Source organism: Oncorhynchus nerka, linkage group LG14 (assembly GCF_034236695.1).
Source record: "Oncorhynchus nerka isolate Pitt River linkage group LG14, Oner_Uvic_2.0, whole genome shotgun sequence".
Taxonomy (NCBI): domain Eukaryota; kingdom Metazoa; phylum Chordata; class Actinopteri; order Salmoniformes; family Salmonidae; genus Oncorhynchus; species Oncorhynchus nerka.
This window is the reverse complement of record NC_088409.1, coordinates 86,112,257-86,136,261: the sequence shown is the minus strand read 5'-3', so window position 1 is coordinate 86,136,261 and position 24,005 is coordinate 86,112,257. Positions and strand designations below refer to the sequence as shown.

The following is a 24,005-nucleotide window of genomic DNA, read 5'->3' as shown; positions in this document are numbered from 1 at the left end:
GTTACATATGGACAGTTCTAAAGCTGTACATGCTGTTACATATGGACAGTTCTATAGCTGTACATGCTGTTACATATGGACAGTTCTATAGCTGTACATGCTGTTACATATGGACAGTTCTATAGCTGTACATGCTGTTACATATGGACAGTTCTATAGCTGTACATGCTGTTACATATGGACAGTTCTAAAGCTGTACATGCTGTTACATATGGACAGTTCTAAAGCTGTACATGCTGTTACATATGGACAGTTCTATAGCTGTAAATGCTGTTACATATGGACTGTTCTATAGCTGTACATGCTGTTACATATGGACTGTTCTATAGCTGTACATGCTGTTACATATGGACAGTTCTAAAGCTGTACATGCTGTTACATATGGACAGTTCTATAGCTGTACATGCTGTTACATATGGATAGTTCTATAGCTGTACATGCTGTTACATATGGACAGTTCTATAGCTGTACATGCTGTTACATATGGACAGTTCTATAGCTGTACATGCTGTTACATATGGACAGTTCTATAGCTGTACATGCTGTTACATATGGACAGTTCTATAGCTGTACATGCTGTTACATATGGACAGTTCTATAGCTGTACATGCTGTTACATATGGACAGTTCTATAGCTGTACATGCTGTTACATATGGACAGTTCTATAGCTGTACATGCTGTTACATATGGACAGTTCTATAGCTGTACATGCTGTTACATATGGACAGTTCTAAAGCTGTACATGCTGTTACATATGGACAGTTCTATAGCTGTACATGCTGTTACATATGGATAGTTCTATAGCTGTACATGCTGTTACATATGGACAGTTCTATAGCTGTACATGCTGTTACATATGGACAGTTCTATAGCTGTACATGCTGTTACATATGGACAGTTCTATAGCTGTACATGCTGTTACATATGGACAGTTCTATAGCTGTACATGCTGTTACATATGGACAGTTCTATAGCTGTACATGCTGTTACATATGGACAGTTCTATAGCTGTACATGCTGTTAGATATGGACAGTTCTATAGCTGTACATGCTGTTACATATGGACAGTTCTATAGCTGTACATGCTGTTACATATGGACAGTTCTATAGCTGTACATGCTGTTACATATGGACAGTTCTATATGTACATGCTGTTACATATGGATAGTTCTATAGCTGTACATGCTGTTACATATGGACAGTTCTATAGCTGTACATGCTGTTACATATGGACAGTTCTATAGCTGTACATGCTGTTACATATGGACAGTTCTATAGCTGTACATGCTGTTACATATGGACAGTTCTATAGCTGTACATGCTGTTACATATGGACAGTTCTATAGCTGTACATGCTGTTACATATGGACAGTTCTATAGCTGTACATGCTGTTACATATGGACAGTTCTATAGCTGTACATGCTGTTACATATGGACAGTTCTATAGCTGTACATGCTGTTACATATGGACAGTTCTATAGCTGTACATGCTGTTACATATGGACAGTTCTATAGCTGTACATGCTGTTACATATGGACAGTTCTATAGCTGTACATGCTGTTACATATGGACTGTTCTATAGCTGTACATGCTTTTACATATGGACAGTTCTAAAGCTGTACATGCTGTTACATATGGACAGTTCTATAGCTGTACATGCTGTTACATATGGACAGTTCTATAGCTGTACATGCTGTTACATATGGACATGCTGTTGTTACATATGGACAGTTCTATAGCTGTAATGCTGTTACATATGGACAGTTCTATAGCTGTACATGCTGTTACATATGGACAGTTCTATAGCTGTACATGCTGTTATATATGGACAGTTCTATAGCTGTACATGCTGTTACATATGGACAGTTCTATAGCTGTACATGCTGTTACATATGGACAGTTCTATAGCTGTACATGCTGTTACATATGGACAGTTCTATAGCTGTACATGCTGTTACATATGGACAGTTCTATAGCTGTACATGCTGTTACATATGGACAGTTCTATAGCTGTACATGCTGGTGCATATGGACAGTTCTATAGCTGTACATGCTGTTACATATGGACAGTTCTATAGCTGTACATGCTGTTACATATGGACAGTTCTATCGCTGTACATGCTGTTACATATGGACAGTTCTATAGCTGTACATGCTGTTACATATGGACAGTTATATAGCTGTACATGCTGTTACATATGGACTGTTCTATAGCTGTACATGCTGTTACATATGGACAGTTCTATCGCTGTACATGCTGTTACATATGGACAGTTCTATAGCTGTACATGCTGTTACATATGGACAGTTCTATAGCTGTACATGCTGTACTGATTCATGTGGTGAAGGTGAGTAGTAGGGTAGACAAACATGTGCAGACCAACATAAACACAAACAGATACTCCACGACTATGTCCCCCCTCCCTTCCTTTCCCTATACCTCCATATTCAGGCCTTCCTTCCTTTCCCTATACCTCCATATTCAGGCCTTCCTTCCTTTCCCTATATCTCCATATTCAGGCCTTCCTTTCCCTATACCTCCATATTCAGGCCTTCCTTCCTTTCCCTATACCTCCATATTCAGGCCTTCCTTTCCCTATACCTCCATATTCAGGCCTTCCTTTCCCTATACCTCCATATTCAGGCCTTCCTTCCTTTCCCTATACCTCCATATTCAGGCCTTCCTTCCTTTCCCTATACCTCCATATTCAGGCCTTCCTTTCCCTATACCTCCATATTCAGGCCTTCCTTCCTTTCCCTATACCTCCATATTCAGGCCTTCCTTTCCCTATACCTCCATATTCAGGCCTTCCTTTCCCTATACCTCCATATTCAGGCCTTCCTTCCTTTCCCTATACCTCCATATTCAGGCCTTCCTTCCTTTCCCTATACCTCCATATTCAGGCCTTCCTTTCCCTATACCTCCATATTCAGGCCTTCCTTCCTTTCCCTATACCTCCATATTCAGGCCTTCCTTTCCCTATACCTCCATATTCAGGCCTTCCTTTCCCTATACCTCCATATTCAGGCCTTCCTTCCTTTCCCTATACCTCCATATTCAGGCCTTCCTTCCTTTCCCTATACCTCCATATTCAGGCCTTCCTTCCTTTCCCTATACCTCCATATTCAGGCCTTCCTTCCTTTCCCTATACCTCCATATTCAGTTCTGGGCAGAGAGGAGAGCGTTCAGATCTGGCTGCTGTGACAGGCCCATTTACTTCCCTCAGTGGAGGGGCCCTGTCTCCTGTGACCAGTCCCTGTATGCTGCAGTGCTATGTACTGCCTCATCTCACACTCCACACACACACACACACACACACACACACACACACACACACACACACACACACACACACACACACACACACACACACACACACACACACACACACACACACAACACACACACACACACACACACACACACACACACACACACACACACACACACACACACACACACACTGTGAGGCCATGGGACAGACACTGTGAGGCCATGGGACAAACACTGTGAGGCCATGGGACAGACACTAAGAGGCCATGGGACAGACACTGTGAGGCCATGGGACAGACACTGTGAGGCCATGGGACAGACACTGTGAGGCCATGGGACAGACACTGTGAGGCCATGGGACAGACACTGTGAGGCCATGGGACAGACACTGTGAGGCCATGGGACAGACACTAAGAGGCCATGGGACAGACACTGTGAGGCCATGGGACAGACACTGTAAGGCCATGGGACAGACACTGTGAGGCCATGGGACAGACACTGTGAGGCCATGGGACAGACACTGTGAGGCCATGGGACAGACACTGTGAGGCCATGGGACAGACACTGTGAGGCCATGGGACAGACACTGTGAGGCCATGGGACAGACACTAAGAGGCCATGGGACAGACACTGTGAGGCCATGGGACAGACACTGTGAGGCCATGGGACAGACACTGTGAGGCCATGGGACAGACACTGTGCGGCCATGGGTTTGGAGAGTGATTATTAGCTAACATTATTGGAGTATCCCATCCCCAGAGCATCTCCACCAGGAGGATGATGGGATACGACTCACCACTCCATGACTCTACCTTACTGTATGTCTTTCACTTTGCTACTCCTTTTCGTCATCCCTTTTATCTTTCTTCTTCTCTCTAGTCCATCTGGAGAGGAGAGAGTCAAGCTTTATGTTCCATTTCTTCTTCTCTCTGGTCCATCTGGAGAGGGGAGAGTCTACCTTTATGTTCCATTTCTTCTTCTCTCTGGTCCATCTGGAGAGGGGAGAGTCAACCTTTATGTTCCATTTCTTCTTCTCTCTGGTCCATCTGGAGAGGGGAGAGTCAACCTTTATGTTCCATTTCTTATTCTCTCTGGTCCATCTGCAGAGGGGATTGTCAACCTTTATGTTCCATTTCTTCTTCTCTCTGGTCCTTCTGCAGAGGGGATTGTCAACCTTTATGTTCCATTTCTTCTTCTCTCTGGTCCTTCTGGAGAGGGGAGAGTCAACCTTTATGTTCCATTTCTTCTTCTCTCTTGTCCATCTGGAGAGGGGAGAGTCAACCTTTATGTTCCATTTCTTCTTCTCTCTGGTCCATCTGGAGAGGGGAGAGTCAACCTTTATGTTCCATTTCTTCTTCTCTCTGGTCCATCTGCAGAGGGGAGAGTCAAGCTTTATGTTCCATTTCTTCTTCTCTCTGGTCCATCTGGAGAGGGGAGAGTCAACCTTTATGTTCCATTTCTTCTTCTCTCTGGTCCATCTGGAGAGGGGAGAGTCAAGATTTATGTTCCATTTCTTCTTCTCTCTGGTCCATCTGGAGAGGGGAGAGTGGAGGCAGACAGTCAAGCCAAGGGGATGATAAATAGAACACATTCTATGAATAGAACACACTCTTGAACACATTCCAGTGATATGAAGTCCACTGACAGATTGCCTCAGAAGGGACCAGAGAGGCCATCTAGTATGTTAAACAACCCAGCCAGCCTGCCTGGTTCTGGGGGAGAGTTGAACCAGTAGTCAGTGGGGGCAGGAGGCCAACAGTATCTACCTCCTGCTGCCTGCCTGTTCCCAGCATAGAAAATGAGTTGCTGCTTATCTAAATGGCTCTGAGGCTTAGATTAGCACTCTACTGCTTAGAATGGGAGGGATGTGTGCTGTAGTGTGTGCTGCAGTGTGTGTGTGTGTGTGTGTGTGTGTGTGTGTGTGTGTATGTGTGTGTGTGTGTGTGTGTGTGTGTGTGTGTGTGTGTGTGTGTGTGTGTGAGAGACAGCAGGTCACATTCCTGCCAGCCATACATCAATGGGCTAATGGCTCTATTACAGCAGCCAGCACTGCTCCTAATGAAAAATGTGGATTGTTTAGCGCAAATATGCATAATAATAAGCTGCTAAATCATTCATAACATTAACTTTGAACGACATTGTCCCTGATGGCTGCTGCTCTGCGATGTTGCGTTCTGTCACCTCTGTGTAATCTAACACAGCTGCGGAGGGCGGCGGAGGCCTCTAAGCATGATGGGAGATGGGCTGGTGGTGGATTTCTAACATGGTGTCCGGTATTGGAGCCATTTGTCTTCTTCCTCCATGCCTGGTCCTCGCTTGGTGTTTTGGTGTTCAGTGTAGCAGTATGACTGCAGTAGGTCGGTAGCTTGACACATGCTGTTTTAGAGTGGGGGCTAGCTGGGGGAGGTGAGAGAGAGGCACAGAGTAAATGCTGTTTTAGGGTGGGGGCTAGCTGGGGAGGTGAGAGAGAGGCACAGAGTAAATGCTGTTTTAGAGTGGGGGCTAGCTGGGGGAGGTGAGAGAGAGGCACAGAGTACATGCTGTTTTAGGGTGGGGGCTAGCTGGGGGAGGTGAGAGAGAGGCACAGAGTAAATGCTGTTTTAGAGTGGGGGCTAGCTGGGGGAGGTGAGAGAGAGGCACAGAGTACATGCTGTTTTAGGGTGGGGGCTAGCTGGGGGAGGTGAGAGAGAGGCACAGAGTAAATACTGTTTTAGAGTGGGGGCTAGCTGGGGGAGGTGAGAGAGAGGCACAGAGTAAATGCTGTTTTAGAGTGGGGGCTAGCTGGGGGAGGTGAGAGAGAGTCACATAGTAAATGCTGTTTTAGAGTGGGGGCTAGCTGGGGGAGGTGAGAGAGAGGCAGCCACAGAGTAAATGACCTGTCAGCATTCTGCTGTGGCGTGGCTGCCCTGCCAGTCGAGACAGAAAGGAGATTTTTTTTTCTTTTTTTAATGTTATTTTCAGTTTGCTTCATTGTTATGTATTCATTTGGCCGGCACTCGGTCGTCAGCCGGAGGAGAATTTCTATGAAATGACAGTGATGTGAGTTCTGAAACCCGAGGCTGGTGTCTGCTGTGGGCTCTGTCTCTCATGAGCTGGTGTCTGCTGTGGGCTCTGTTCTCTGTCTCTCAGGGGCTGGTGTCTGCTGTGGGCTCTGGTCTTTGTCTCTCATGGGCTGGTGTCTGCTGTGGGCTTTGGTCTGTGTCTCCCATGGGCTGGTGTCTGCTGTGGGCTCTGGTCTCTGTCTCCCATGGGCTGGTGTCTGCTGTGGGCTCTGTCTCTCATGGGTTGGTGTCTGCTGTGGGCTTTGGTCTCTGTCTCTCATGGGCTGGTGTCTGCTGTGGGCTCTGGTCTCTGTCTCTCACGGGCTGGTGTCTGCTGTGTGCTCTGGTCTCTGTCTCTCAGGGTCTGGTGTCTGCTGTGGACTCTGTCTCTCATGGGCTGGTGTCTGCTGTGGGCTCTGTCTCTCATGGGCTGGTGTCTGCTGTGTGCTCTGGTCTCTGTCTCTCAGGGTCTGGTGTCTGCTGTGGACTCTGTCTCTCAGGGGCTGGTGTCTGCTGTGGGCTCTGTCTCCCATGGGCTGGTGTCTGCTGTGGGCTCTGGGTTCTGTCTCTCAGGGGCTGGTGTCTGCTGTGGGCTCTGTCTCTCAGGAGCTGGTGTCTGCTGTGGGCCTGGTCTCTCAGGCCTGTGTCTGTCTCTCAGGAGCTGGTGTCTCATCTGTCTCTCAGAGCTGGTGCCTCTCTGTCTCTCAGATCTGCTGTGGACTCTGTCTCTCAGGAGCTGGTGTCTGCTGTGGGCCCTGTCTCTCAGGAGCTGATGTCTGCTGTGGGCCCTGGTCTCTCAGGCCATGTACACACCTCATCTATAGAGCTGTGCCTCACTTTAGAGCCTCCCCCTGCTCTCTACCCCACTGGCTTTAGTTCCACCTGGCTGAGCGATGAAACCAGTCAATATGTTTACCCCATGTTTCAATTCTCCTCAAAAGACATTTCTTCAAATGTTCCTCATGTATGGCTGCACTGCTGTAAGGCTCCTCCTATGAGCCTGTTGACCCACATGTCACCCTGGCTGAGTCAATGGAGGAGTCTTAGCTTGACTGACTGCCTGGGTGTTACTCTGAAAATCAATAGCACTATTCTGTGTGTAAATCCCTCTGTGTTGAAGCAGGCGCAGGCAGGCCTGGGATATTTAATCATAGTGAAATGTTAAAGAGAGCCGTGTCAAACCTCCCTGTTCTCCATGTAAATCCCCTTCTAATGAGCTGCTGCTCTCCCCACAGCACCTGTGTCTTCCACCTGCTAACAACTACACACACTCCTCACAATAAAGATGATGTGTGTGTGTGCATGTGTGCGTGTTTGTGAGGTTGTGTGTGTAACGGAGAATGGAATGCTCTCCCCCTCTTCCTCTACCCTGACAATCTATTGTTTTCTCCGCCCCACATCTGCCTCCCCTGAACCCCAGCTCCCAGTGCCCCTCCCCTGCAGGTTACAGTCCTGACGGTGGGCAACCAGAACAGCACCTCCATCAGCATCTCCTGGGACCCCCCTCCTTCAGAACACCAGAACGGCATCATCCAGGAGTACAAGGCAGGTTACTGTGAGATGATAGACTGGATGTAACCTGATGACTCTGGCTTACTGAGAGGCCATCAGAATCAATATAATACTCTACCTGACACCACTGTGACAGGATATTATGCTCTCTCTTCCTCTGTCTCTCTTCCTTTACTCAGATCTGGTGCCTAGGGAATGAGACACGCTTCCACGTGAATAAGACAGTGGATGCAGCCATCCGGTCGGTGGTTGTGGGGGGCTTCAAGTGGGGGTGCTGTATCGGGTGGAGGTGGCTGCCAGCACCAGTGCAGGGGTGGGGGTCAAGAGTGAACCTCAACCTATTGTCATTGGTAAGAGACCCAGGGGGAGTGGAATGGGAAGGGAAACACACGAAAGGGGGCGTTATGGTAGATTATACAACGGGTGGGTCTAATCCTAAATGCTGATTCATTAAAACTGCATTCCAGACGGTGTCTATTCCACAAGTTACCACCGGCTAAATGTAAGACGGTAAAATGCTTATTTACTCTGTTCCATCTGACTGCGCAATCCCACTGTCTCATCAGCCAAGCCAGGCAATTTATGAACTTGATCTCTATAAAAAATTATCTAGACATTATCTCACATTTCTTTTAGACTAACATTTAGTTTTCAAAAGCGGAGATTTGAATCTTCTACCGGATCGGTGACCCCCCATGGGACGTTTGAGCTAACGTGTGTTTATGTGATCAGCATGACGTTGAAAGGAACAAGAACATTTCCCTGGACATAGACATGTCTTATATGGGCAGAAAGCTTCAATTCTTGTTAATCTAACTGCGCTGTCCAATTTAAAGATGCTATTACAGTGAAATAATTACATGCTATTGTTTGAGGAGAGTGCACAATTATGTACTTGAAAATGTATCAATAAACCAATTTGGCACATTTTGGCAGACTTGATACAACATTTTGAACAGTAATGCAATGGTTCATTGGATCCGTGGAAAACTTTGCTTAAACACTGCTGCCATCTAGTTGCCAAAATCTAACTTGTTGCAAAATACTAAACGACTGGGTCACGTCCATACTGTAGATACAGAACAAAAATACTTAACGACTGGGTCACGTCCATACTGTAGATACAGAACAAAAATACTTAACGACTGGGTCACGTCTCTGGCAACCAAACTGATAGAAACGAACAACCAGCCGACTTGGTTAACAACCCTAGATTTGTGTCAGGATTATTTCTTATGGAACGATGAAATAGTATGAATAAATGTATCAAAATAAAATGTTTAATGAAAATATGTCAATCATTATTTGAATATGTTGGCAACCCGTTATATAAAAGTGATAATGCCCTGGAAGCCGGTGTTTGGGGCCTAACAACACCTGTGCCAATATATCCTCCAAACACCGGCCTCGAGGGCATTATTACATAAATGATTGAGGAATGTAAAAGTGTCTCATTGACTACTCATCCATAATTACAGAAAAGTCCATTTAGTTTTTGAAGGACATAGTATTTTTGGGGGGGAAAAAACATCACTCCAATTAACATGGCCACCAGGCAGGGAATAAAGAATGCCTATTTAAATGATCAATATTACCACTGAATGGGGCAAAAGTATTTACAATTAGAGAGCATGTGACATGAGTGATCAGTCATACTGGAAGCCAGGCTGTGGTGTAGGTCTGTTATTTTGATGTGTAGCCAGGCTGTGGTGTAGGTCTGTTATTTTGATGTGTAGCCAGGCTTTGGTGTAGGTCTGTTATTTTGATGTGTAGCCAGGCTTTGGTGTAGGTCTGTTATTTTGATGTGTAGCCAGGCTGTGGTGTAGGTCTGTTATTTTTATGTGTAGCCAGGCTGTGGTGTAGGTCTGTTATTTTGATGTGTAGCCAGGCTGTGGTGTAGGTCTGTGTAATTTATATGGGCCAGGGACTGATCTGACCAATCACCAATGGCTTGGCCTGTAGCATAGTGTTTTTTCCCCAATGTCACTCCTATAATCCCTCTCACAGTTCTCCAAGCCAAAGATTGCAGGTATATTGTCATGTGTGTTCTTCTGAGAACCAACTCTTATAGTGTCAGGCAGACAAGTCAGAGTGAGCTTCGATTGGTAGATCGATACGGAGCAGGGTGTGCCTCTCATCTCACATGGTCTATTTTATTGAAGTGAATTGGAGTCTGAGCTAAGCAAACAGCAGGATCAGCTGAGGGGTTGTCGTCAGCTTGTAGGATTTAGCCTCCCTCCCCTCTCTCTCTGTCTGCACGTTAGGTTTCACGCACACCCACCGCAGCCATGTTCTACTCTCTCAGTCAATATGTTAGCTGCTATTGACGAGAGGCTGGTGTTGCCTCTGTATCTTACCATATCTACACCTGGAACTCAATCCTAACTACAGGTCTGTGCATGACATTGACATTTTCCTGTACATCTCCCATGGAGGTTGAAGGCATATCTTGAGGGAGAATTGAGCTCTTAGTAAATATGTGGGGACTATTATGGTACTGCTATTGTCCCCAGCCGGCTAGCAATTGTAATAACAAAATGGTTCATTATAATGCTGAATCCTTTTTCACCGCTTCAACAAACAACCTGGCATACACACCCTCACACTGTCCCCCCGTCCCTCCTGTCCCCTTGTCCTCCTTTCTCCCCTGTCCCCCCGTCCCTCCTGTCCCCTTGTCCTCCTGTCCCCCCTGTCCCCCCCGTCCCTCCTGTCCCCCTGTACTCCTGTCCCCCTTGTCCCTCCCACCCCAGGTAAGGACTTCCGTGACGTGATCATAAGTGGGAACAGGAACAACAGCATCACGGAGCAGATCACAGACGTGGTGAAGCAGCCAGCGTTCATAGCGGGGATCGGAGGGGCCTGCTGGGTTATCCTCATGGGCTTCAGTATCTGGCTGTACTGGAGGAGGAAGAAGAGGAAGGGGCTCAGCAACTACGCAGGTTAGACCAGCAGGCTAGAGAGTACACACAGCAACTACGCAGGTTAGACCAGCAGGCAGGAGGGTACACACAGCAACTAGGCAGGTTAGACCAGCAGGCAGGAGAGTACACACAGCAACTACGCAGGTTAGACCAGCAGGCAGGAGAGTACACACAGCAACTACGCAGGTTAGACCAGCAGGCTAGAGAGTACACACAGCAACTACGCAGGTTAGACCAGCAGGCAGGAGAGTACACACAGCAACTATGCAGGTTAGACCAGCAGGCAGGAGAGTACACACAGCAACTACGCAGGTTAGACCAGCAGGCTAGAGAGTACACACAGCAACTACACAGGTTAGACCAGCAGGCAAGAGAGTACACACAGCAACTACACAGGTTAGACCAGCAGGCTAGAGAGTACACACAGCAACTACGCAGGTTAGACCAGCAGGCTAGAGAGTACACACAGCAACTACACAGGTTAGACCAGCAGGCAAGAGAGTACACACAGCAACTACACAGGTTAGACCAGCAGGCAGGAGGGTACACACAGCAACTACGCAGGTTAGACCAGCAGGCTAGAGAGTACACACAGCAACTACGCAGGTTAGACCAGCAGGCAGGAGAGTACACACAGCAACTATGCAGGTTAGACCAGCAGGCTGGAGAGTACACACAGCAACTACACAGGTTAGACCAGCAGGCTAGAGAGTACACACAGCAACTACATAGGTTAGACCAGCAGGCTAGAGAGTACACACAGCAACTACGCAGGTTAGACCAGCAGGCAAGAGAGTACACACAGCAACTACGCAGGTTAGACCAGCAGGCAGGAGAGTACACACAGCAACTACGCAGGTTAGACCAGCAGGCTGGAGAGTACACACAGCAACTACGCAGGTTAGACCAGCAGGCTAGAGAGTACACACAGCAACTACACAGGTTAGACCAGCAGGCTAGAGAGTACGCACAGCAACTACGCAGGTTAGACCAGCAGGCAAGAGAGTACACACAGCAACTACGCAGGTTAGACCAGCAGGCAGGAGGGTACACACTGCAACTACACAGGTTAGACCAGCAGGCTAGAGAGTACACACAGCAACTACACAGGTTAGACCAGCAGGCTAGAGAGTACACACAGCAACTACGCAGGTTAGACCAGCAGGCAGGAGAGTACACACAGACGCTAATTCTGCACACAACATACAAACCGTACTGTAGGTGCATATACTCTACCTCTGGGAGTTTGCTTCCTGCCACCAATACAGAGCACTCAACAAACTTCCTCAAAAGCATCACTAAACTGTGTTTTAATGACTTTATTAACTCTATTGTGAAGGGATATTTCTATATCTCTACTGTCAAAGCAGAGTGTTGGTGTGAATCATGTTGTGATGGTTGTAATGTTTGACACGCCCTCCCACGGTGTCAATGCTATCCTATAGGGTGGCAGGGGTTGCGTGGGTTGGGTTGCTGGTACAACTGATTCTCTGCTGGTCTGGCCAGTCAGGAATGAGCCATGCTGGAGCTGGAGCCAGTCCATCTATCCTCCTACACCGACCCTGACATTTCAGAGTGTGGGTGCTCGACCTCAGTCAATACAGCCATCCACCATGGACAGTCTTCCACTGACAGACTATTTAATTATAGTGGAGGAGATAGTCAATACAGCCATCCACCATGGACAGTCTTCCACTGACAGGCTATTTAATTATAGTGGAGGAGATAGTCAATACAGCCATCCACCATGGACAGTCTTCCACTGCTAGGCTATTTAATTATAGTGGAGGAGATAGTCAATACAGCCATCCACCATGGACAGTCTTCCACTGACAGGCTATTTAATTATAGTGGAGGAGATAGTCAATACAGCCATCCACCATGGACAGTCTTCCACTGCTAGGCTATTTAATTATAGTGGAGGAGATAGTCAATACAGCCATCCACCATGGACAGTCTTCCACTGACAGACTATTTAATTATAGTGGAGGAGATAGTCAATACAGCCATCCACCATGGACAGTCTTCCACTGACAGACTATTTAATTATAGTGGAGGAGATAGTCAATACAGCCATCCACCATGGACAGTCTTCCACTGACAGGCTATTTAATTATAGTGGAGGAGATAGTCAATACAGCCATCCACCATGGACAGTCTTCCACTGACAGGCTATTTAATTATAGTGGAGGAGATAGTCAATACAGCCATCCACCATGGACAGTCTTCCACTGACAGGCTATTTAATTATAGTGGAGGAGATAGTCAATACAGCCATCCACCATGGACAGTCTTCCACTGACAGACTATTTAATTATAGTGGAGGAGATAGTCAATACAGCCATCCACCATGGACAGTCTTCCCTGACAGGCTATTTAATTATAGTGGAGGAGATAGTCAATACAGCCATCCACCATGGACAGTCTTCCACTGCTAGGCTATTTAATTATAGTGGAGGAGATAGTCAATACAGCCATCCACCATGGACAGTCTTCCACTGCTAGGCTATTTAATTATAGTGGAGGAGATAGTCAATACAGCCATCCACCATGGACAGTCTTCCACTGCTAGGCTATTTAATTATAGTGGAGGAGATAGTCAATACAGCCATCCACCATGGACAGTCTTCCACTGCTAGGCTATTTAATTATAGTGGAGGAGATAGTCAATACAGCCATCCACCATGGACAGTCTTCCACTGCTAGGCTATTTAATTATAGTGGAGGAGATAGTCAATACAGCCATCCACCATGGACAGTCTTCCACTGCTAGGCTATTTAATTATAGTGGAGGAGATAGTCAATACAGCCATCCACCATGGACAGTCTTCCACTGACAGGCTATTTAATTATAGTGGAGGAGATAGTCAATACAGCCATCCACCATGGACAGTCTTCCACTGCTAGGCTATTTAATTATAGTGGAGGAGATAGTCAATACAGCCATCCACCATGGACAGTCTTCCACTGCTAGGCTATTTAATTATAGTGGAGGAGATAGTCAATACAGCCATCCACCATGGACAGTCTTCCACTGCTAGGCTATTTAATTATAGTGGAGGAGATAGTCAATACAGCCATCCACCATGGACAGTCTTCCACTGACAGGCTATTTAATTATAGTGGAGGAGATAGTCAATACAGCCATCCACCATGGACAGTCTTCCACTGACAGGCTATTTAATTATAGTGGAGGAGATAGTCAATACAGCCATCCACCATGGACAGTCTTCCACTGACAGGCTATTTAATTATAGTGGAGGAGATAGTCAATACAGCCATCCACCATGGACAGTCTTCCACTGACAGACTATTTAATTATAGTGGAGGAGATAGTCAATACAGCCATCCACCATGGACAGTCTTCCACTGACAGGCTATTTAATTATAGTGGAGGAGATAGTCAATACAGCCATCCACCATGGACAGTCTTCCACTGCTAGGCTATTTAATTATAGTGGAGGAGATAGTCAATACAGCCATCCACCATGGACAGTCTTCCACTGCTAGGCTATTTAATTATAGTGGAGGAGATAGTCAATACAGCCATCCACCATGGACAGTCTTCCACTGCTAGGCTATTTAATTATAGTGGAGGAGATAGTCAATACAGCCATCCACCATGGACAGTCTTCCACTGCTAGGCTATTTAATTATAGTGGAGGAGATAGTCAATACAGCCATCCACCATGGACAGTCTTCCACTGCTAGGCTATTTAATTATAGTGGAGGAGATAGTCAATACAGCCATCCACCATGGACAGTCTTCCACTGCTAGGCTATTTAATTATAGTGGAGGAGATAGTCAATACAGCCATCCACCATGGACAGTCTTCCACTGACAGGCTATTTAATTATAGTGGAGGAGATAGTCAATACAGCCATCCACCATGGACAGTCTTCCACTGCTAGGCTATTTAATTATAGTGGAGGAGATAGTCAATACAGCCATCCACCATGGACAGTCTTCCACTGCTAGGCTATTTAATTATAGTGGAGGAGATAGTCAATACAGCCATCCACCATGGACAGTCTTCCACTGCTAGGCTATTTAATTATAGTGGAGGAGATAGTCAATACAGCCATCCACCATGGACAGTCTTCCACTGACAGGCTATTTAATTATAGTGGAGGAGATAGTCAATACAGCCATCCACCATGGACAGTCTTCCACTGACAGGCTATTTAATTATAGTGGAGGAGATAGTCAATACAGCCATCCACCATGGACAGTCTTCCACTGCTAGGCTATTTAATTATAGTGGAGGAGATAGTCAATACAGCCATCCACCATGGACAGTCTTCCACTGCTAGGCTATTTAATTATAGTGGAGGAGATAGTCAATACAGCCATCCACCATGGACAGTCTTCCACTGCTAGGCTATTTAATTATAGTGGAGGAGATAGTCAATACAGCCATCCACCATGGACAGTCTTCCACTGACAGGCTATTTAATTATAGTGGAGGAGATAGTCAATACAGCCATCCACCATGGACAGTCTTCCACTGACAGGCTATTTAATTATAGTGGAGGAGATAGTCAATACAGCCATCCACCATGGACAGTCTTCCACTGCTAGGCTATTTAATTATAGTGGAGGAGATAGTCAATACAGCCATCCACCATGGACAGTCTTCCACTGACAGGCTATTTAATTATAGTGGAGGAGATAGTCAATACAGCCATCCACCATGGACAGTCTTCCACTGCTAGGCTATTTAATTATAGTGGAGGAGATAGTCAATACAGCCATCCACCATGGACAGTCTTCCACTGCTAGGCTATTTAATTATAGTGGAGGAGATAGTCAATACAGCCATCCACCATGGACAGTCTTCCACTGCTAGGTTATTTAATTATAGTGGAGGAGATAGTCAATACAGCCATCCACCATGGACAGTCTTCCACTGCTAGGCTATTTAATTATAGTGGAGGAGATAGTCAATACAGCCATCCACCATGGACAGTCTTCCACTGACAGGCTATTTAATTATAGTGGAGGAGATAGACATACTTTTAGTAATGCATGTAATGTTATTCAACAATGTCTTTGTACAAGTAAATTGTTATCTCTCTCAATAGTTTGGCTTTTCTCTTTTTTGACATTTATTCAATGTCTTAGCGCAAACTGACTTTTGATCTTGCTACAATCAGTCAAATGGCTGTAACCTGTCCATCATTTCTGTTTGCTACATTTCGTGTATGTTGTGTTTTCTTTGATTTGTTTCTGTTGTTTCTACATCTCTGTGGCCTCTGAGCTGCTTTCCTTGCTGCCGCCATGCACACTGGGTCATGGAGTTGGCTCCTCTCCTCTGCCCCCCTTTCGCCTACCTGGCCCCCAGCCCCAGTGTGCAGAGGCCCCCAAAGCAACGCTTACAGCACCTCTGTAGGCTTTTAACATACAACTTCTCTGTCTTCTTGTTTTACAGTTCAGTCCTTCACCTTCACCCCTGCAGGTACTGTTCATTTGTCTGTCCCCCCCCCACCTCCTGCCACAGGTCCCTCTCCTCTCCTCTCCTGCCTACATTATATATGTTTGACAGATTCCAGGTCTTGCCCAATATAAATCCAAACCCCAGCTTGAGGTGGCAAAAACCCATATTTCACACCTTTTCTTCCTGCTGGAAGAGATGGCCTGAAATAGCTTAAATTGATCATGAAAACGCTCTGGATTTGTAATAGGGCAGGGGGCCTGTGCCCTGCAAACAGCTGTCCCATCCCTGCTCAGTCATCAGCCTGGTTGTCGTACCGTACTGTGCTTCTGTGTTTGGCTGTTGTGACCATCGGTGTTTCACTGAACCTCCATCCTCTGGCTGTGGTGTTCCTCTCTCTGTCTGGTATTCCTGTTAGGACTCCCCTCTTTGATGGTAGTGGGTGTTCCTCCCAAAGACTCTTCACTCTCCTCTTTGATAGTAGTGGGTATTCATCCCGAAGACTCTTCACTCTCCTCGTTGATAGTAGTGGGTATTCCTCCCAAAGACTCTTCACTCTCCTCTTTGATGGTAGTGGGTATTCCTCCTTAAAGACTCTTCACTCTCCTCTTTGATAGTAGTGGGTATTCCTCCTTAAAGACTCTACACTCTCCTCTTTGATGGTAGTGGGTATTCCTCCTTAAAGACTCTTCACTCTCCTATTTGATAGTAGTGGGTATTCCTCCTTAAAGACTCTACACTCTCCTCTTTGATAGTAGTGGGTATTCATCCTTAAAGACTCCTCACTCTCCTCTTTGATAGTAGTGGGTATTCCTCCTTAAAGACTCCTCACTCTCCTCTTTGATAGTAGTGGGTATTACTCCTGAAAGACTCCTCACTCTCCTCTTTGATAGTAGTGGGTATTCCTCCTTAAAGACTCCTCACTCTCCTCTTTGATAGTAGTGGGTATTCCTCCTTAAAGACTCTTCACTCTCCTCTTTGATAGTAGTGGGTATTCCTCCTTAAATACTCCTCACTGTCCTCTTTGATAGTAGTGGGTATTCCTCCTTAAAGACTCCTCACTCTCCTCTTTGATAGTAGTGGGTATTCCTCCTGAAAGACTTGTCACTCTCCTCTTTGATAGTAGTGGGTATTCCTCCTTAAAGACTCTTCACTCTCCTCGTTGATAGTAGTGGGTATTCCTCCTTAAAGACTCTTCACTCTCCTCTTTGATAGTAGTGGGTTTTCCTCCTTAAAGACTCTGTACTCCCCTCTTTGATAGTAGTGGGTATTCCTCCTTAAAGACTCTGTACTCCCCTCTCTGATAGTAGTGGGTATTCATCCTTAAAGACTCCTCACTCTCCTCTCTGATAGTAGTGGGTATTCGTCCTTAAAGACTCTGTACTCCCCTCTCTGATAGTAGTGGGTATTCGTTCTTAAAGACTCTGTACTCCCCTCTCTGATAGTAGTGGGTATTCATCCTTAAAGACTCTGTACTCCCCTCTCTGATAGTAGTGGGTATTCGTCCTTAAAGACTCTGTACTCCCCTCTCTGATAGTAGTGGGTATTCCTCCTTAAAGACTCTGTACTCCCCTCTTTGATAATAGTGGGTATTCCTCCTTAAAGACTCTGTACTCCCCTCTCTGATAGTAGTGGGTATTCGTCCTTGAAGACTCTGTACTCCCCTCTTTGATAGTAGTGGGTATTCCTCCTTAAAGACTCTGTACTCCCCTCTCTGATAGTAGTGGGTATTCGTCCTTAAAGACTCTGTACTCCCCTCTTTGATAGTAGTGGGTATTCGTCCTTAAAGACTCTGTACTCCCCTCTTTGATAGTAGTGGGTATTCCTCCTTAAAGACTCTGTACTCCCCTCTCTGATAGTAGTGGGTATTCCTCCTTAAAGACTCTGTACTCAACCTCTTTTATAGTAGTGGGTATTCATCCTTAAAGACTCTGTACTCAGCCTCTTTGATGGTAGTGGGTATTCGTCCTTAAAGACTCTGTACTCCCCTCTTTGATAGTAGTGGGTATTCGTCCTTAAAGACTCTGTACTCCCCTCTTTGATAGTAGTGGGTATTCCTCCTTAAAGACTCTGTACTCCCCTCTCTGATAGTAGTGGGTATTCGTCCTTAAAGACTCCTCACTCTCCTCTCTGATAGTAGTGGGTATTCCTCCTTAAAGACTCTGTACTCCCCTCTCTGATAGTAGTGGGTATTCATCCTTAAAGACTCCTCACTCTCCTCTTTGATAGTAGTGGGTATTCATCCTTAAAGACTCTGTACTCCCCTCTCTGATAGTAGTGGGTATTCGTCCTTAAAGACTCTGTACTCCTCTCTCTGATAGTAGTGGGTATTCATCCTTAAAGACTCTGTACTCCCCTCTTTGATGTTCCTGTGAGGTTTGCATTGGGCTTGAAGGGGTCCTTCTCTTTCTACAGGTGTTGGTGTTGATTGGGGATTATATATGTGATTATGTTGCCCTTTTAAAATATCCTCATTGGCTACTCTGGTAGTCCTCTTTATCTCTCGTCACAGCATAGTGGGTCTGCTACTTTATACACCATGTACTAATTGGTTCATTGCAGTTAAATTGATAACTGTAACAATGTTAGCCCCCTATACTGTAAAGGATTGTCAGTACATGCTCTCCCAAAGTGGACCTGACTGGCACCAATGCTGAGCAAGCAGGCAATCAGCCTCTGTCTCTCAATGAAAGAAACTGTAAATACAGGAGAGAAAAGCCTCTGTCTGCTCACTGTACTCTCCTGGAGAGATATAGATGAATTGAGGAGAACAGAGTCCATTACATATGAAATGAGTTCCTCAGACTGGGGTTCTTCTCTATTGGTCCTGTACCAGCAGTGTGACGGAGATAAGGCCAGTGCAGGGAGGCTGGCTGGGGGTCCTGGCTGTAGCTTCTCCACTCCAGGCAACACAATCTCTCTATGATACACCCCCTGCTCCTCTGCCCGATCCCCCTGTAGACAATCAACCACTCCCTATTCTCACCTGGGGCTCTGGCCGCTGGAAGATAAGTGTTCCACTCAAACGTACTAGTGAAACTGAAGAGTGTGTGTATTAGATTGTAAGCACACTGCACTCAGGCTAGAGGATCAGGGTGGTGTCCACCGGGAGTGAACAATGAGTCAAGGACTGAAGGTGACGAGGAGGACTGGTTTAGATATGAATATTGTGGTGGTTGTATTTTTTAATGTCACTGAGTGTATGAGTGAGGTAGTGTGTCATTTAGGATGTTAGCTAGGAGGTGATGCCCACACACAGTGTCCCTGACTCCTACAGTAAAGCTGTCATACAGGAGAGGTAACGGGTTTTCGAGGCACGCAACCAGCAGGGAAGAAGATTTGACGGGATTTTATACGTTGATTATGTTCTTAATGCTTATTAAACCAGTCCTCCTTGTCACCTTCAGTCCTTGACTCATCCCTATTCATATTGGAGTCCTTATCTGGAGGAAGGAGCAGGGCACAGCCACGTCAGGCTGGCTAACATTAAAGTCCTCCACCGCGGAGAATACATGTGTCTGAGCAAAGATAGGGACATCAGAGGCCTCCCCACCGCAGAGCACAGTATCAGCCTCCCTATTCTCTTCTCCCTCCTAGGAAATAGAGCGAGAGAGAGAGATTTTTTTAATTTTACCTTTATTTAACTAGGCAAGTCAGTTAAGAACAAATTCTTATTTTCAATGAGAGGGGCAGAACGACAGATTTGTACCTTGTCAGCTCGGGGATTTGAACTTGCAACCTTGCGGTTGCTAGTCCAACGCTCTAACCACTAGGCCACCCCGGATACTGTAGGAGAGATAGGAGAGGGAGAGAGATAGATACTGTAGGAGATACTGTAGGAGAGATAGGAGAGAGATACTGTAGGAGAGATAGGAGATAGGAGAGACAGATAGGAGAGAAATAATGTAGGAGAGAGAGAGATTCTGTAGGAGAGATAGGAGAGAGAGAGATACTATAGGAGAGAGAGATACTGTAGGAGAGATATGAGGCAGAGAGAGTTATGTAGGAGAGATAGGAGAGAGATACAGTAGAAGAGATAGGAGATAGGAGAGAGAGATACTGTAGGAGAGAGAGAGAGAGAGAGAGAGAGAGAGAGAGAGAGAGAGAGAGATTATGTAGGAGAGATAGGAGAGAGAGAGATACTATAGGAGAGAGAGAGATACTGTAGGGGAGATATGAGGCAGAGAGAGATACTGTAGGAAAGATACGAGGCAGAGAGAGATACTGTAGGAGAGATATGAGGCAGAGAGAGATACTGTAGGAGAGATAGGAGAGAGAAATACTGTAGGAGAGTTAGGAGAGATAGGAGAGAGAGATACTGTAGGATAGTGAGAGATGAGAGATAGGAGAGAGAGATACTGTAGGAGAGAGATACTGTAGGAGAGATAGGAGAGAGAGAGATACTGTCGGAGAGAGAGATACTGTAGGAGAGATAGGAGAGAGAGAGAGATACTGTAGGAGAGATAGGAGAGAGAGATACTGTAGGAGAGTGAGAGAGGAGATAGGGAGAGAGAGATGTGTTTCTTGCTAGTGGAATAAAGAGAAGTAGCTATAGAGTAATGTTGAATAAGGAATGTCAACCATTTTCTTTTGGAGATCCACTGTCAAAGTATGTAAATAAGCTAGTGTGGTATGATTGAAGCAAAATAACAGTAAGGTTTTGAGGGAGTTTTCTTGTTTTAGGTCATTACTGTGTTGGGGTTGGTTTTACACTTATATACTGCAACATGCCAGTGTACAGTTCCAGAATGATGGTGGTAAAAGTGTTTTGGTTGGTTGATGACAAAGTGAAGAGATTGTCCTACCAGCAGCACTCTCTGTGTCACACTATCACCATTTTTTTTTAAATCTCCTCTCCTCCTTTCTTCCTGTATTCTCTGAATACTTTATTTGGCCCGTGCCTTGGCTTGTTGGAAAATAAACCTGAGTGGAGGAGAGGAGTGAAGGAATGTTCAGCCCTCCTCCCTTTAATCTCCATCTAGGGAACAACATTTGGGTCTTTGTCAGCAGCTAGTAAAACTGTTGCAGCTCAGCGTAAGAGACCGTTTCATCTCTGCTCAACACAGATGATGACAATAAGACATCAGAAGACTGAGCGTGCAAAACGTCAATGGATCACAGGAAATGATTAAATAAGCCACATTACTATCAGCTCCTTCTCGACTCAAGTAGGTTTCTGTTTTTTCCTTCTCCCCCTCTGTCAACCGCACGGGGTGATTTCCTCTGTCATCCGCACAGGGTGATTTACAAAACTCTATGGTTCTTTCTCTCTTTTTTTCAATTTCCTGTGATCCATTGACGTTTTGCACGCTCAGTCTTCTGATGTCTTATTGTCATCATCTGTGTTGAGCAGATATGAAACGGTCTCTTACGCTCAGCTGCAACAGTTTTACTAGCTGCTGACAAAGACTCTTATTTATTATCTGTAGATGGCTTCTGAGAGTCATGCTAGTCAGTGTACCCTGCTGCTAGAGAGATCTGTAACTCACTTCCTTCCAGCCCCCACACATCTAATTCTACCTGATTAATGAGCCCTCTGCCTTTTCTAATCATTTTTATTTTGGCCGAGATTTAATCACAAATCTGATAATGATTCAAACCAAAAAATGGGAGATGAAATTAGTTTCTGTTCCATCAAGCATCTTGTCTTTGAGAAAAACACATTACGTGTCACTTTATGCAAAGCAATGCAATCTGCTACCTTATTCACAGCATCCTTGTTATAATTTCCATGATAAGAATGGACACTGTGGGGCCTCTGCATCCCTTAGGGAAGCCATCAATATCCAGCCAGCTACAGAAGACACTGGAAGGACACATTGGGTGCAGTGGTGCGATCGTTCACAAGAATAATTCCTGATAATGGTTGGGGGCTAAAACCATCAGAACTCTCTCTGATCAACCGGTATTAGCGTTGGCAATGCAGCCCTGATGTGGTCATCAATGTCATTGAAATTATATGAAAAGTCAAACATATTACTTTGTCTTTTCTCTCCTTTTATGTCGTGGCGCTCCCTCTCTCCTCTCCTCCACTCTGACCCCAGTGACGTTCCAGCGTGTTGACGGGGGTCTGATGAGCAATGGAAGGTGAGTGTTCTACCCGTCAGTATTCCATCAGGGACAGAGAGCCCTTCTCTCCACACATAGAGCCAAACAACACCACACCTGTGTGTGTTCTGAAGGGCTTTCAAACCACCTCCATCAGACTGTGAAAACCCAGCAACCCAGTCAAACATTATGCTATAACATTAGACTATAACATTATGCTTTAACATGAGACTATAACGTAATGCTATAACATTAGACTGTAACATTAGACTAACATTAGACTATAACATTGTCCTATAACATTATACTATAACAGTATTCTATAACATTATGGAATAACAGACTATAACATTAGACTACAACATTTCTTATTACATTATGCTATAATATTATACTATAACATTAGACTATAACATTATAATATGACACTGATCTATAACATTAGCATATAACATTATAATATAACACACGACTATAACATTGACCTATAACATTAACCTATAACATTACACTATAAAATTACACTATAAAATTAACCTATAACATTACACTATAAAATGTACCTATAACATTATGCTATAACATTAGACTATAACATTATACTATAACATGCTATAACATTATGCTATAACATTAGGCTATAACATTAGACTATAACATTATACTATAACATTAGACTATAACATTATGCTATAACATTATGCTATAACATTATGCTATAACATTAGACTATAACATGCTATAACATTATGCTATAACATTAGACTATAACATTATGCTATAACATTATGCTATAACATTAGACTATAACATTAGACTATAACATGCTATAACATTATGCTATAACATTATGCTATAACATTAGACTATAACATTAGACTATAACATGCTATAACATTATGCTATAACATTATGCTATAACATTAGACTATAACATTATACTATAACATGCTATAACATTATGCTATAACATTATGCTATAACATGCTATAACATTATGCTATAACATTAGACTATAACATGCTATAACATTATGCTATAACATTATGCTATAACATTAGACTATAACATTATACTATAACATTAGACTATAACATGCTATAACATTATGCTATAACATTATGCTATAACATTAGACTATAACATGCTATAACATTATGCTATAACATTATGCTATAACATTAGACTATAACATGCTATAACATTATGCTATAACATTATGCTATAACATTAGACTATAACATTATACTATAACATTAGACTATAACATGCTATAACATTATGCTATAACATTAGACTATAACATTAGACTATAACATGCTATAACATTATGCTATAACATTATGCTATAACATTAGACTATAACATTATGCTATAACATTAGACTATAACATGCTATAACATTATGCTATAACATTATGCTATAACATTATGCTATAACATTAGACTATAACATTATGCTATAACATTAGACTATAACATGCTATAACATTATGCTATAACATTAGACTATAACGTTATGCAATAACATTATGCAAAACATTAGACAATTACAGTATGCTATAACATTATGCTATAATATTAACCTATAATGTTATGCGATAACATTAACCTATAACATTAACCTATAACATTAACCTATAACATTATGCTCTAACATGAACCTCTAACATTAACCTCTAACATTAACCTATAACATGAACCTATAACATAATGCTCTAACATTAACCTCTAGCATTATACCATAAAATTAGACTATAACATTATGCTA

At 44.3% G+C, this 24,005-nt stretch overlaps 1 protein-coding gene across 1 annotated transcript in view; it reads left to right on the top strand.

Annotated features, from left to right (window-relative positions):
• Positions 1-24,005, top strand: part of LOC115115523 (roundabout homolog 2-like) — a 392,283-nt gene that overhangs the window by 315,341 nt on the left and 52,937 nt on the right. The window contains 5 exon segments of the mRNA XM_065000507.1: positions 7,739-7,863; positions 8,010-8,079; positions 8,082-8,180; positions 10,581-10,769; positions 22,231-22,273. Coding sequence (XP_064856579.1) covers positions 7,739-7,863; positions 8,010-8,079; positions 8,082-8,180; positions 10,581-10,769; positions 22,231-22,273 — 526 coding nt within the window.